A 15,466-nucleotide genomic window follows, 5' to 3' on the forward strand; every position below is an offset into this window, starting at 1 on the left:
TTGCTTTACAGTGTTGGGTTAGTTTCTGCTGTACAAAAGAGTGAATCAGCTATATGTACACATATATCTCCTCCCTCTTGGACCTCCCTGGCACCCCTTACTCCCATCCCACCCATCTAGATCACCACAGAGCACAGAGCTGAGCTCCCCAGCAAGTTCCCACCAGCTACACATGGCAGTGCACATACGTCAGTCGCAGTCTCCCAATTCATCCCCCCACCCCCGCGTCCACACGTCCGTTCTCTACGTCTGCGTCTTGATTCCTGCCCTGCACGTAGGTTCATCTGTACCATTTTTCTAGATTCCACATATATGCGTTAATATACGGTATTTGTTTTTCTCATTCTGATTTACTTCACTCTGTATGACAGACTCTGGGTCCATCCACGTCTCTACAAATGACCCAGTTTCGTTCCTTTTTTATGGCTGAGTAATATTCCATTGTATATAGGTACCACATCTTCTTTATCCATTCATCTGTCAATGGACATTTAGGTTGCTTCCATAACAGTGCCTCCTCTGGCCACGAGGGTCCAGGTGGGCTGAGCACTGCCCCCCTCTAGACTGTAGGGTTTTTTTTGTTTTTCTGTTTTCTTTTTTTGCGTTACACGGGCCTCTCACTGTTGTGGCCTATCCCGTTGCGGAGCACAGGCTCCGGACGCGCAGGCTCAGCGGCCATGGCTCACGGGCCCAGCCGCTCCGCCGCATGTGGGATCTTCCCGGACCGGGGCACGAACCTGTGTCCCCTGCATCGGCAGGCGGACTCTCAACCACTGTGCCACCAGGAAAGCCCTAGACTGTAGTTTTTTTAGAGCAGTTTCAGGCTTATAGAAAAATTGAGCAGAAAGCACAGAGAGTTCCCATATGCTTCCCCTGTTATTAACATCTTGCTTTAGTGTGGTACATTCACTATAATTGATGAGCCAATATTGGTACATTATTATTCATGAAAGTTAATGTTTTTTAACTAAGGTTAAATGTAAACAAAAGTCCCTAGTTTACATTAGGGCTTATTCTTTGTGCATTCTATGAATCTTGACAAATGTGTGATGACATGTATCCACCATCGTAGTATCACACAGAATAGTTTCACTGCCCTAAAGATGCTCTTTGCTTCCCCTGTTCATCCCTCTCTCCCTTGTCCCAAACCCCTGGCAACCAGTGATCTTTTCACTGTCTCCATAGTTTAGCCTTTTCCAGAATGTCATATAGTTGGAATCACACAGTCACAGTACATAGCCTTTTCCAATTGGCTTATTTCACTTAGGAATACGCATTTAAGTTTCCTTGGCGTCTTTTTGTGGCTTGAGAGCTCGTTTTTTATTGCTGCATAATATTCCATTGTCTGACCGTACCACAGCTTATCCATTCACCTGCTGCAGGATATCTTGGTTACTTCCAAGTTTGGGTAATTGTGAATAAAGCTGCTATAAACATTTGTGTGCAGCTTTCTGTGTGTGTGTGTGTGGACATAAGTTTTCAATCGTTCGGGTAAGTACCAAGGAGCTCGATTGCTGGACCATATGGTAAGACTATGTCTGGCTTTGTAAGAAACCCCCAAACTGCCCTCCAAAGTGGCTGTACCATTTCATCAGCTTGTTCCGGTTCCTGCACCACTTTCATTTAGAGGAGTCTGATTTTCCTGGGCAGTGCTTCAGAAATATGCCGAATATTCCAGGGATGCCGCACACCTTCTTCTTTCTGTCACCTTCCTCTTGCTCGAGCTAAACCATCCTAGCAGAAAACTTCCTCTTCCCTCCCTCTTTTCTTTTGCTTCGCACCTCTACCCTCCCTGCCAAAAGTCAATGAGGTAAGTAGGGGAAGGGCAGAAGCAGGGTTGGTAGGGGAGAATTACCGTGCTTCCCCAGGGTTTTTTTGTCTTCCTTTAAAATGATTTAAGTTGATACTACTAAAAGGTACGTGATGCTCTTCACCCAAAACTGTGGGGTCAGGTGTACCTTATTCCTCACTGGTTTGTCTCCAGTCAGTACATAAGACTCTTCCCATACGACTAAGTGCTTTGGGGGCATTCGCTGAACAGCTTTGCCATACGTGGCCAGAAGAACATACACTGGCCAAAGGGAAATACGTCAGGGGCCCTAAAATCAGTGCACCAAGAGACAGTTGCCTGCCTCACCCCTCCTGCAGTTCCCTCCCTCTCCGGGTTCCCAGGAGTCTGCTTGGAGCCCCACGACTACAAATCCCTGGGAGCAGATTTGTTGATGGCTCGTCGGTCTTGTTACTTTATAGGTAGGCTTCCTATTGTGCAACCCAGATGCTTCAGGTTATTATAGAGAGGCAGACAGATGAACAGAGAATGGAGGGAATCACTGAATGGGGAAGGGAGCTTCCCAGTTTCCCGAGGGCAGGCTGACCCCACAGTCCTGCTGCGAGCTTCCCCAGACCATTAGCAAGGCTCTCCTGAGCCACCCTGTCCATTCCTGTGACTGCCGGCTTGTTCCATCTCCCCTGAGTTTAGGGTGCTTCTGCCCGCATGCCTTTGGAGGCCGAATGACCTGTGGCTGAAGGGACTTTCCCTGCTGGGGTCTGGACTTTCTCAACAAGGTGCACATAGGCAGGACATCCTAGGCAGGACAAAGTCCTGTGCATCACAGCAGTTTAGCCTCCCTGCTCTCACCCATTAAATACCAAGAGAGCCCCTCACGTCATTGTGACAATTAAAACTACCCCACCTGTTACCATATACCCCCAGGAGGCCCTGCCAGCAATGAGAACCCCTGGGCTAGGGGTGGTTTGGTCAGGGTCTCCTAGTTAAAAGGGGTCACTCTCAGTGCCTCTTGCCCGCTCCTCATCCGGGCCCTTCTCAGCAGCTGGTACCTGCTGTTGTCACCCACACTCTTTTTCATCTACTCTCCCCTCTTCCTCCTCCTGCCCTCACTTCCAGGGCCCAAGGAGAAGAACGTAGACATTTTTCCAGCCTGCAGTGTGATGCGGGGTTTCAAGAACTTCAGGGTGTTTTCCCTTAACTCTTGAAAATCTAGGCTTCTGAGGATTTGTTTTCTCCATTTGAACCCCGCTTCTCAATCAGTGGTCCTCATGCAGTCAAGTGAGTTCTCCTAAGGGGTGTTCTGTGGTCAGCCCCGAGAACACAGGACATGATGGAAGCCTGACAGTGGCGATTAGCATTGGTGCGGCGCTGTCCCCTCCGTCCAACCCTCCCCCAGCCCCCAAGGCTGACGCTGCATTGATCTGAAATTCGGCCAAGTCATACTGGTATTTATCTTGGCTCAAACCCCACGCCTCGTCATGCCTTCTACAGAGGGGTCCCAGGGGTGTCCTGAGCGGAGCTGTGGGAAGGGATGAGTTTGTCATCACCCAGCTATTCGCATGGAGGAAATGGGGCAGAGTTCAAGGATTGCTTATTTTTTTTTACCTCCCCGCTCGTAGCCTACTTCCAAGCCACTAGGGGTGTGTGATGTGTACATAGGGCCTTGACAGAGCTGAGGGATGGGCCTGGCTTTGTTGGGGCTGCCAAGAGGTTAACTCTGCTGGGCTGAGGTCCACACAGGCAGAGCCACTGCTGACCCTGGGCCCGGAGGGTGGTAATTATGGGGACACCACAAGGCCAGGGGAAGCTGGCGTGGGGCCAGTGGGCCTCCACGAAGCGGGAGGGGGCTTGGTGTTTGATTTCTGCAATTCCCGGCAGCTGAGGGGCCCGGGCCCTGCGGGTGGTGTCGTTACATCTACCACTTGATCCCGGCCCTGTCTCAGGTCCACTCTCCCGCCCCTCCTTTCCTCCGGGACTCTGGGAAAGTCGAGCGTGGCCCTCGGCGCTGACACCTTTACTCCTCAAGTCAGTGTCAGTCGGCTGCAACGGGGCCGCGAGCATCTCCGCACAGCTTCCTGTGGCCTCGGAGCTCAGTCCTGGTAGAGCCTGTTGGTGATTCAGCGGCCGGGAAACTCCAGGAGGGCTCGGCGATACTCGCCCTGCTGCCCTGCAATCCCGGGCCGGGGCCCTCGGCCAGCCAACATGGGAGCGGGGCCTGTGGAAGAGGAAGTTTGACTCAGTCGCCAGCCCTGGTCCAGGTCTCTGATAAACCCTCAGCTCTGCTTCCTCCTAACGAGAAAGGGTGGGGCACAGATGGGAGCGCGCACAGGGCCCGCCTCGCCCAGAGGAGATGCTTCGTGCATCCTGGTTAACTTACTGTTTGGCAACGATATTTTGCTCCTGTGTGCTGTTTGCTTTGTAGGAGGGGGTCCTCTCAGACCACCGGATCAGTAGGCAGCACTGTTCTGTAAGACTTTGACGTGGGTGGGTGCTGGGGAGAGCAGAGAGGAAGATATGTATGTAGCGGTGTGAGGGGTTGCATCACACCTGCCAGGCCTTAGAAACAAAGGTTTCTCAACAGGGCAGCACCCACCCCCTCCTGCAAGGGTCTCTGTGGATTTTTTATCTAGTCATTTCTTTTTTGCGTGTTTTCCAGAAGTCAGGATGAGCGTGCCACCTCCTTTTATAGCTGCATTGCTTCTCTGATGCCTGTGCATGTGGTATAAGTCTTGGGCATTTATTAGGACCTGGACTCTGAAGAGCCCAAAGCAGTTTGCGAATCTTCTCATTTGGCCTTTGAAGTATGGAAAGGAAGATAGTCATCTGTTCTGCCAAGTCAGAGATGGTGGGAAAAGAGGTCTGGGCCTGGGGGCTGCAAAGAAGTGAGGTCAGGGCAGCCTGAGGGTTTTCCAGGCAGGAGAGAGCGAGTGAGAATATTTAAGAGGCCTGGGCCAGGTGGACACATTTGGGTGGAGCAAAGGACTTGAATAGCGAGCGTGGGAGAGGCTCCCAGGACACAGGTGAGTGTGTTTGCTTCAACCGTATCTTCCTGCTTTCTCATAAAGATTTCAGGAAAAACTGACAAAATAAGTTAAGGGTGTAAAACATTTCGGGCGTCATCTCATCAGGTGACCAAACGACTCAGGATCATCTTGGCGTGATCTTGGTTCAGCAGACTTACTCCAGGCTCGGGAGAAGGGTGATGCTTCCCCATCCTGCGTGGTCTTCTCTGTATTCTAGTGAGACTCGTTAACTAGGATTGAAAGAGAAGAGGCATCTTAACTCAGCACCCGACTGAATGATGGTGCAGCCCGACTTCTATAATGGAGTTCGGTGTCATGGTTTCTCAGGGTTGGAAGAATTATTCCTCACGAGACGAGTACATTGCAGATGTGAGAGAGGGGCCTCTGAGTCCCTCCCCTATCTCTGCAGCCTCTAGAGCAGTCTCTGCCACGTAGTGGGCGCTCAGTGAACACTGTTGAATGAGTGAATGCCAGGTTTCCGTGTTCTCCAACTCCACTGAAATCAGAAAAAGAACCGACACTGAGCGGTGTAGCTGGGGGAGAAGTGAGGGGGGAATTCCAGGGGGCCGGTGGGTTTTCCCACCCCCCCACCCGTACACTGTCAGTACTCACCCCCCTCCAACTCTGTTTTCGAGCTGATGATATCTTAGAGAAATCCAGTTCAACGCACATGTATCCAAACCCTAAGCAGGTGCCAGGCATTGCACCAGGTGTGAGGGTAGAGATGAGTAGGACACGGCTGCCGACCTCGCTGGCGGGGAGGGGTGAGACGTGAAAACTTCTTAACTACAAGGTGGGATCTAATGAGGACGGCACTGAGGAAGAAATGATTGTTTCTGACATTTGAGCGAGGCTTTCGGAGGCAAATTTGTTTACAGGTAGAGGAAGGGGCTGGCTGACTCAGAGAGCAGCATAGAAATGGACACCCTCAGTCATAGCAGCGACCACATGTTGCATGGTTGTGATGGGCCACTCCATGTATTACACGTTTCTCCTGAGTCCCCTCACTCAGTCTTTACAGTAACCCTGTGTGGGAGACCACTGTCGTTATCTCTCTTTCATAGCGGAGGAATCCGAGACTCAGGCAACTAAGCAAAGGTCACACAGCTGCAAGGACTCGAGTCAGGACCCTAGTGGCGTGAGCCCCAAGGCACCAAGCTGAGTGAAGACAGGTCGTGTGCAGGGAAGGGGGACAGTGCCAGGAGGCTGGTGCCTAACAGGAGCGGGTGGGAGGAGCCAGATGGAAATGGGGTTGGGGACCAGGTTATGCCCCTGAAATCTCTGCTTGGGACTTCGTGACTGGGGGAGGGGGCTCTGTGAGCGGGGTTTAGAGGGAAGGAGTCTGATGGCCCAGAAGTGCTCTGGAAGCTCACTTCTGGCAGCAGGAGCAAAGGCGAAAAAGCTGTTGTCAGGAAAACCAGTCAGGCAACTATTGTGATAGCCCAGGAGAGGTGACGAGGCTGAACTGGGGCAGTGGGGATGCAGGGGGATGGATAAGGTGGAGGCAGGACGTGTAGGAGACCTTGGCTTGGATAGGAAGTGTTATCCTTATTTATGGATGAGGACACAGAGGCTCAGCGAGGTTAGATAACTTAGCCAAGGTCCCACAGTTGAGTGGCAGAGCCAGGATTTGAACAAAGGCCTGACGGCAAGGCTCCTTTCTGCTCTGCCATAATAGACCCTGAGTCAGGAATAGAAAATGGTACAGGCTTGCAAAGCAGGCACCCATCCGCCTGACTCTTTCACCTCCCCATCCTGCAGGTTCATTCTGAATACTTGAGGTTTTCCCATCCACAATACCCACGAGCATTCAGGTAACACTGGCTTATTTTCCACAATGTCATAGTTATGAGGTATTGCCTTAGACGCATCAAGTTGGGCTTTGCTGCTTATGGCCACCCAGGGGTCATTAGGAAGGGTCCCAAGCTCACTGACCCAAGAGCATTCCTCATGGACTATAAGCTCGGAATATATCATCAAGCCAGTGTCAAGACTGCACTGAAGGGCTTCCCTGGTGGCACAGTGGTTAAGAATCCACCTGAATGCAGGAGACACGGGTCCGAGCCCTGGTCCGGGAGGATCCCACATACCGCGGAGCAACTAAGCCCGTGCACCACAACTACTGAGCCTGCGCTCTACAGCCCGCGAGCCACAACTACTGAAGCCTGCATACCTGGAGCCCGTGTTCCGCAACAAGAGAAGCCACCGCAATGAGAAGCCTGCACACCGCATCGAGGAGTAGCCCCTGCTCTCTGCAACTAGAGAAAGCCCGTGCACAACAACAAAGACCCAACGCAGCCAAAAATAAATTAAAAAAAAAGAAAAGAAAAGAAAAGACTGCATTGAAAATGTAGAAATGAAAAGTGCCCTTTTAGGTTGCGGTTTTTGGATCTCTCCCATCTTCTGATATTTGATGGAAGTGCCATGCTAAATTAAAAGACAAAATTCCTGTAAATCGAGCACACTCACTGAGATAAGCACACGCATCCTGCATCTTGCCTGATCCTTCTTCAAGGCGAGGGATCCACCTACAAAGCGTTGGAATGAGGCCAAGTATGTCCCCACCCCCCTTCCCCAGATAGATGTTTGAAGAAGATGCACAGCCCCGTATTGTCCCAGAAGTTAAGGACTGGGCTGATCTTCTGGCCCAGCTCTGTCATTTAAACGTAAGGAGCCCAAGATTGAGAGGTGAAGGGACTTGCTAAAGGTGACACCATTCACGAATGACCCTAGTCCCTGGACCCCTTGGTAGCCTGCATATCCCAGTACATCTGGCTTAGATCCAGGAGAAGAGGAGGAGGTGGACTTTTCTAGCATGTCTGTGTTCTTTGGCTGCACTTCATAGGGTAAGGGAAAGCAAAGGGGGGCCAGCTGGGCCCTGTAACATGAGTCTGCAGTGTCTGTCACTCACAAGCTGGGTGACCTTGGGCAGGTGACTTCATCTCGTGTGCCTCCACTTTCTCACCTCTGAAATGGGAGCACAAATAGTACCTACTTCCTAGGACTGGCTTTGAGTATTGAATGAGAGGACGTAGGGCATGTCATAAGTGCTCAAATGTTGCTGCTATTATCGTTGATAACGCTGTCAGCCACAATAATAATTATGGCTGGACGGTGTGAGGAGGGAGCTCAGAAGACCAATCAAGCGCTGGTGGTCTTCCCTCTACCACCCGCCACTGACATACAAGTGTCTTCTCAGTTCATGTATCCAATGTGGGGCCGTTTGGGCACAGGGTCAGAACCTCACTTGGGTGGGTTTGTAACTGAGAGCTGCCCTCTCCCTGCAGCGTTGGTTTCTTTGCTCTGTGTGTCTGGACTCGCCACCTGAAACACAGCACTAACCATTTCAAATAATTTCTCGATAAGATTCTCCTTGGGTAGCAGAATCCAATCTGTGTTTTGAAAGCAGAGTTCCAGATGCTGGGACGGTGAAAGAAAGAGCCCTCTGTCCCATGAGCCCATTGGCCTAAGGTGATTCATTCCCGTGTCACATATTTCTAAACCCTCCTTGCCTTCCCCTGAGCTGTCCTAATCCCGTCTGGCCAGTTCCTCCACAAATTCCTCTGCTGCTTCGCCTGCCATCCTCTGAAGCCAGTGTAACTGGTGTCTCTGTAAGTAGGAGCACTTGTGAACTGTCAGCTCTTCCTTGGAGAGAAATGCTGCACTGGGACGATGGGGATGCCTCGTGGCTGCTTTCGACCGTGGCATTTATGGATATTCTCGAAGGCAGGGCAGGCCCGGGTCTCCTGGTCCTACCAGCTTCCCTCCTTGTCCCTGCCTGCAGTGTGTTCCCTTTTTCTTTCTTCCAAATCAGTTCTGACCCTGAAGCCAGCATCTTCACCTGGCTATCAAACCTCTTGCATTTTTATTTATTTATTTATTTATTTATTTGCAGTATGCGGGCCTCTCACTGTTGTGGCCTCTCCCGTTGCGGAGCACAGGCTCCAGAGGCGCAGGCTCAGCGGCCATGGCTCACGGGCCCAGCCGCTCCGCCACATGTGGGACCTTCCCGGACTGGGGCACGAACCCGTGTCCCCTGCATCGGCAGGCGGACTCTCAACCACTGCGCCATCAGGGAAGCCCTAAACCTCTTGCATTTAAAAATACTGATAAAGTCACACAATATTGCAGTTTTTGCTATGCAGTTAAAAATCCTGCCATGTTTGCAGATGAAATTCAGATGTTGGAGTATAATTCATAAGAAAAGATGCCTTAGAACCTGGTACCAGAAGATACCAGCAGGCCCTGGGTTCCCCGTGACCCATTTCCATATACTTTTGTGCCCTATATGGCTGTCCATGAGTGTCACCTGAAGACCTCATGCTGAGATGCAGGATTCTCACCTTCTAGGCACCACCCTCACTTCTTGAGCTCCTGTTCTGTCCCTTATGACCCCGTGACCCCAAGCATGGCAGGAGAGGAAGGGGGGATCCTGGCTACCCTCCAAACACCCCCACACTCCCTTCTGCCTCTCTCACCTGATTCCTGCCCCTCTCGTCTGCATTAGCGCTTTCTCCATAGGCCTTTGCTCACCATCTCTAAATCCAAGGCATCCTTTTTTTTCTTTTTAACATCTTTATTGGAGTATAATTGCTTTACAATGGTGTGTTGGTTTCTGCTTTATAACAAAGTGAATCAGCTATGCATACACATATATCCTCATATCTCTTCCCTCTTGCATCTCCCTCCCTCCCACTCTCCCTATCCCACCCCTCTAGGTGGTCACAGAGCACTGAGCTGATCTCCCTGTGCTCTGTGGCTGCTTCCCACTAGCTATCTGTTTTACATTTGGTAGTGTATATATGTCCATGCCATTCTCTCACTTCATCCCAGCTTACTCTTCCCACTCCCCATGTCCTCAAGTCCGTTCTCTAGTAGGTCTGCGTCTTTATTCCCATTCTGCCCCTAGGTTCTTCATGACCATTTTTTTTTTAAGATTCCATATATATGTGTTAGCATATGGCATTTGTTTTTCTCTTTCTGACTTACTTCACTCTGTAAGACAGACTCTAGGTCCATCCACCTCATACAAATAACTCAATTTCGTTTCTTTTTATGGCTGAGTAATATTCCATTGTATATATGTGCCACATCTTCTTTATCCATTCATCTGTCGATGGACACTTAGGTTGCTTCCGTGTCTTGGCTATTGTAAATAGAGCTGCAGTGAACATTGGGGTACATGTCTCTTTTTGAATTATGGTTTTCTCAGGGTTTGCCCAGTAGTGGGATTGCTGGGTCGTATGGTAGTTCTATTTTTAGTTTTTTAAGGAACTTCCATACTGTTCTCCATAGTGGCTGTATCCGTTTACATTCCCACCAACAGTGCAAGAGGGTTCCCTTTTCTCCACACCCTCTCCAGCATTTATTGTTTGTAGACATTTTCATGACGGCCATTCTGACTGGTGTGAGGTGATGCCTCATTGTAATTTTGATTTGCATTTCTCTAATAATTAGGATTACAGACGTAAATGTAAGGCCAGACACTATAAAACTCCTAGAGGAAAACATAGGCAGAACACTCTATGACATAAATCACAGCAAGATCCTTTTTGACCCACCTCCTAGAGAAATGAAAATAAAAACAAAAATAAACAAATGGGACCTAATGAAACTTCAAAGCTTTTGCACAGCAAAGGAGACCATAAACAAGACGAAAAGACAACCCTCAGAATGGGAGAAAATATTTGCAAATGAAGCAACTGACAAAGGATTAATCTCCAAAATTTACGAGCAGCTCATGCAGCTCAATATCAAAAAAACAAACAACCCAATCCAAAAATGGGCAGAAGACCTAAATAGACATTTCTCCAAAGAAGATATACACATTGCCAACAAACACATGAAAGGATGCTCAACATCAGTAATCGTTAGAGAAATGCAAATCAAAACTACAATGAGATATCACCGCACACCAGTTAGAATGGCTATCACCAGAACATCTGATTTATACAGTGGAGTAGGTAGGAGCAAATACTGGCTGTAGCAGAGGCCAGAGCAGGGAGGGCATGGTCAACTCTGCTGGGGTGACTGGGGGCCTGAGGATGCTTCTTCCAGGCCGGGGCACTAGAACTGAATGTCCACAGAGGAGGCGAGGCAGTCAGTAGGCCAACAGGTGATGGGTGGAGGGTGTCCCGTGCTGAAGGCGCAGCCGGGTCCCAGTCCTGTGCCTGAGTGAAGGCGTGCATGGAGGGGGCACCCTGCTCTATGGCCTGGGGGTGAGGGGTGCCCAGCATCCATCAGCAGCAGTTCCCATTGGCCCAGAGGCGGGTGGGCTTCACAGTGGCCCGGTCCTGTGAGCTTACCAGATAAGTAGGCTAGCCTTTCTCTTGACATTCTTCCTGTTGGAAATGTCTGTCTGCATTCCAAACAGCTGAATTATAAGCACTGCAGCCCTTGTCCTTCCTGGAGGGCAGCCTGGGTTCCCACTCTACCTCAAGGAGCGGGGTCCGCCTTTCATAAGGTCTTTATTCCGTTGCATGTGGTTTTCCCCTCACCACCACCCCCTTTTCTTTTTAAAGTTCACAATGCAGGGATTCCCCTCTTTGGAGCTATTTAAACAGAAACAGGGTGCTGGCAGGAGCAGCCCGGAAGGGATTCCTGGCCCAGAGGGAGGCTGGCTGGGTGGCCCTGCGGCAGGTGAGGTCCGGCTTTGAACCTCAGGCGAGAGACACCTGTGGCTGCCAGGCCTCCGTCTGGAGTGTGTGTCGTCTCCCCGGAGCTGCTGACTGTGGCGCTGTCCCCGGGCCTATACTGTCCCCATCCAGGTGCTCCAGGGAAGGATTTCCTGTCCTTCTGATGAGCCTCGGAGCCTGCCAAGTCCACATGTTTCTGGAAGGCCTGTGCACAGCCTGGGGGTGGGGGCTGGCAGTCTGGGCAGCTGGGCTTACGAATACTGGGCTACAGGGAGTCTGGACAGTCACACCCTTGCCCCTTCTCGGCAGACCTTACTCGTAGTGGGGGAATTGGAGGCAGTGGGAGTATCCCAAGAGGTAACTGATGTAGCTTCTGGAAAAGACGGATCAACCTGGAGGCTAAGCCTGCTGAACCTGTTGTCTGGACTCATTTGGGGGTTGTAACTGGTAAACACACACCTTCCAGTGTGTCATGACAGGCTATGGTCAGAAGGACTGGTGTTTGGGGTGGTAATTAAACCCTGTCTTGGGCACAGGAGTTGGACAGACTTGATTTTGAATTTGGCTGCAGGAGCTTGGGCAAACTTCTCAACCTCTCCAAGCTTCAGTTTCCTCATCTGTAAAACCGGGTGTTTCCATGGGCTGGACCAGACGGCAGGGAGGCCAGGAGGTGCCCTGTGTCATGGGTTATCGTGAGGATTAAATAAGATAATGCATGTGAAAGCCGAGTGGTGGGCCTGAGAGTGGTACCTGTCCAATAAGGGGTATCCACCCACGTGAGAACTGAAAGAGGCCTGACCCTGTCGTTTTGGTCTGGGACCCTCTTAGGGAGCCCACCATGTAGTGAAGGGAAAGCAGAGGCCTAACCTCCCATCACAGGGCCTCAACTGAAGTTGTGCCTGAATGGAGATTGCAGAGAGAGCCCAGGGCACTAAAACGTTTTTCCATGGGAATGTGAGGGTATAGAAAGGAACTATTCTTCTCCTATTGCTCAAATTATGAATAAAAACCCAGTGTCTTTCATCTGTGGAACATGGTGGTTTTGTAAACTCTAACTAGTTCCCAAGACATCTTTGCAAGTTGGCAGCAGAGAGCTCCCAGTCAGGAGCAGAGGGGGCAAGGGGACTCACCCCGAGTCTGCGGGAGCTCCCCTCCACACACCCTGCAGGCTGGTGAGCATCTCTGTCCTGGCTAGAGTTGGACAGTATTCGCTTTCTTGTTCTGGTCTTACTTAAGCAGAGGTCACCGTGGAGCCCAGGAACTATACTGACTGACAGGATATAGGGCCGGGGAGGGAGACGGGAAGGTAATTCATTCGTTCAGGGACAGTTTGTGACAGGCCATTGGCACTTTCTGTCGAGAGGTATGCAAAGCATCCCCAAGTCGTTCCTTTTGGTACCACAGGGCACGGGCCGCCTTTGGCCCAGAGTGGTTTGTGGTTGTGTCAGCAAAATAAGATTGTGACAGGCCCCCAGCTGACAGTGAGAAACCTCTGAGACTTTTTCTGGCTTTGGTAGGAAAGCCTCGTTTTAACGCTTGGTGTGTGGATTACAAACTGGGCCTTTTAGATATGTCCAGGGGAACCCTAAGACCATGCTTCCAAGGTTAGCGTCTATTGAGCAGCAAGAAAGAATTGCACGGGGCAGATGTGTGATTTTACTAACTTTCTCTCCTTGTCCCCCACTGTCAACTGGTCTCCCCCAACCCAACTCCAGCACAAATGTCTGGTTCAACACTCTGTAGGAGTATTTGGGAAATCCATGCCAAGCCTTCAGTAAAAGCGGTCTGAAGTTTTTGAGATGTTTCTCATGTCAAAGGCCTAAAGGAAAGTCGTGAGCAGATTGCCATATCTGTTCCAAGCGTGTTTCTCCCTTGAGAGTCAAGGGCTGGTGCGTCTACACTCTGAGGGACAGGAGAAAGGAGCCCTCACAGCCTGCACGGCGGGGGGCGAGCTGGTCCTGAGCATTGGGGTAGGGGTCACAGCGCAGAAGTGTTTGCCTGTTTTCTCTGCCGCCTCTGGGCTAACCTGCAGGCGGCCCAGCCTGTTAGCATGGCCACCACGGCATCTTTTTGCAGTTTGGTTTTAGGAAGTCATTCTAACTTCGTTCATGCTGATTGCACAACTCAGAGAGGTTCCTTTTTCATCAGAATTTTGCTGCTCTGTTTCCTGAAACCTCTGGTACTGTAACATGCTGGCATATAAGGTCATCTGCTGGCAGGGGCAGTTTCGTAGGTGGTCACAGGATCTCCTGCTAAGGTGGGCCCTGGGCTTGGGGGGCTAACGCCACTGCCGCTGTGCAGCTGCAGTCTTGAAATTCTTAACAGTTTTCTCTTTGCATTTGTATCTTGTAAATGAAGTTCAATGGGGCCGTGGGGTGTGCCCCCGGGGAGGACTTGGGCCTTTTGCCTCCAGTGGTCCCACCTACCGTCACCTCCCTGCCTCCCCTGGGTGGGTTCTCACCCCTGCCACCTGGGGCCTGGACCCAAGAAAGGCTGGGGTGAGGTGTGCACACCCCACAGCATCCCGGGCAGGGCATGCTGGTAGCTGCCCCATCCTGGGCTGGCAGCCTCACTGCGTTTCTGTGGATGACTGACTCCCCTCCCCCCATCCAGGTTGCCAGGGTGGATATTGCAACACCTTCGCGGGTCACCTGCCCACCTTGGGCTGGGGCGACTGGTTTCTGGAAAGAAGAAACCCCTGACTAGGCTCCCCTGCCCCCAGCTGGGTTGCACACATCCATCCCGCCGCTGGGGAGGGGAAACGCAGCAGACCGGGGTCACGTGCGCACCTGTGCACTGTCGCAGGGGCCCAGGGTGCCTCTGAGGAGCTGTGCTCACCCTACAAGTCTCCAAGACCAGAAAGAGCAAATAAAAAACATCACGACATGCTCAACAGTGTGTGAGTACTTAAAGCCACCGAACTGTACACTTAAAGACGGTTAAGATAGTAACTTCTGTGTATGTTTGACCACAATAAAAATATTTATAAGGTGTTTTTAAAAAGACAGAAACAAGAAACATCATGACAAGTGTTGACAGAGAGACCAGGAAAGGAAGGGAAAAGCTTGATATTTTAGTAACTTAGAGTGCCCATTAGATAGGCACTTTTTTCCCTGCATTTTGGACAGAGGGTCCCACGTCTTCACTTTGCACTGAGCTCCCCGAAGTATGTCACCAAGCCTGCCGTTGGCCACCTTGTGAAACTACCAACTCTCCCTTGTGAGGGCCCACTCTCGAAGCCTGAGTACATGGGCTGCTGGCCAGACTCTCACCTGTCCTCTCTTCTTCCCCTCACAGGTCTTTTGTTGGCTGTGTGCCAGGCCCTGGAGAACAGTACGTCCGCTCTGAGTGGTGAGTCCCATCCCCTTGGTGTGGGATGGTGTGCGGAGCGTTGCACGGCGGCAGACCCTGGCTGCCTTGTGGAGCCTGAGCTCTAAGCTTCCTCCCGGGGCTCCTGGCCGCTGAGCTCCTGCACAGCTGTCCCCTGCACCCTCTCTGTCCTCTGTGCCAGGGGCCCAGGGAGTGCTCCTGGGAGGTCTTAACTGCTGGCCTCAGGGCTTGCCCTCTCCCTTCTCTGATCAGACAATCACTGTGGGCAGGGGTGCCGGAAAGCAGAGCCTGCACGACCCACAAGCTGGGAACCGTCACGTTATAAACCATCTAAAGAAGAACCCAGATTCCTAAACCCTTTTGTCTCCTTCTGCCTGGTGATTTTATTTAGTTTTTTTTCCAGTTTATCTTTTGACGTTTGTAGTCATATTTCCCTGGTTTCGTTTGCAAGATCCTCGATCAACAGATTGGAAAGTTGGGAAACGTGGGAGGCAAACCGTCCACGGGCAGAGGATCACAGAAAGCATCGGCCTTTAGCATTTGTCCATGTGCGCTAATATTTTTATACAGTTAGTTGGGAAACGTGGGAGGCAAACCGTCCACGGGCAGAGGATCACAGAAAGCATCGGCCTTTAGCATTTGTCCATGTGCGCTAATATTTTTACACAGTTAGTCACGATGAGGAAACT

The 15,466-nt window shown here is 51.1% G+C and overlaps 1 protein-coding gene across 6 annotated transcripts in view; it reads left to right on the forward strand.

Moving 5' to 3' along the window:
- Positions 1-15,466, forward strand: part of TGFA (transforming growth factor alpha) — a 121,538-nt gene that overhangs the window by 21,377 nt on the left and 84,695 nt on the right. For 4 of the 6 annotated variants that reach the window (XR_016395403.1, XM_089923035.1, XM_089923034.1 and 1 more), the window contains exon 2: positions 14,745-14,798. The exons of the other annotated variants lie outside the window; for them this stretch is intronic. Coding sequence is in view for 3 of the 4 variants with exons in the window: in XM_089923035.1 (XP_089779161.1) it covers positions 14,745-14,798 (54 nt within the window). In the remaining variant the exon portion in view is untranslated. The remainder of the gene's footprint in view (positions 1-14,744; positions 14,799-15,466) is intronic. 6 annotated transcript variants of the gene reach the window in all.

Source organism: Delphinapterus leucas, chromosome 13 (genome assembly GCF_059928025.1).
Source record: "Delphinapterus leucas isolate spDelLeu-1000000601 "Yukka" chromosome 13, BTC_Dleu_Yukka2, whole genome shotgun sequence".
Classification (NCBI taxonomy): domain Eukaryota; kingdom Metazoa; phylum Chordata; class Mammalia; order Artiodactyla; family Monodontidae; genus Delphinapterus; species Delphinapterus leucas.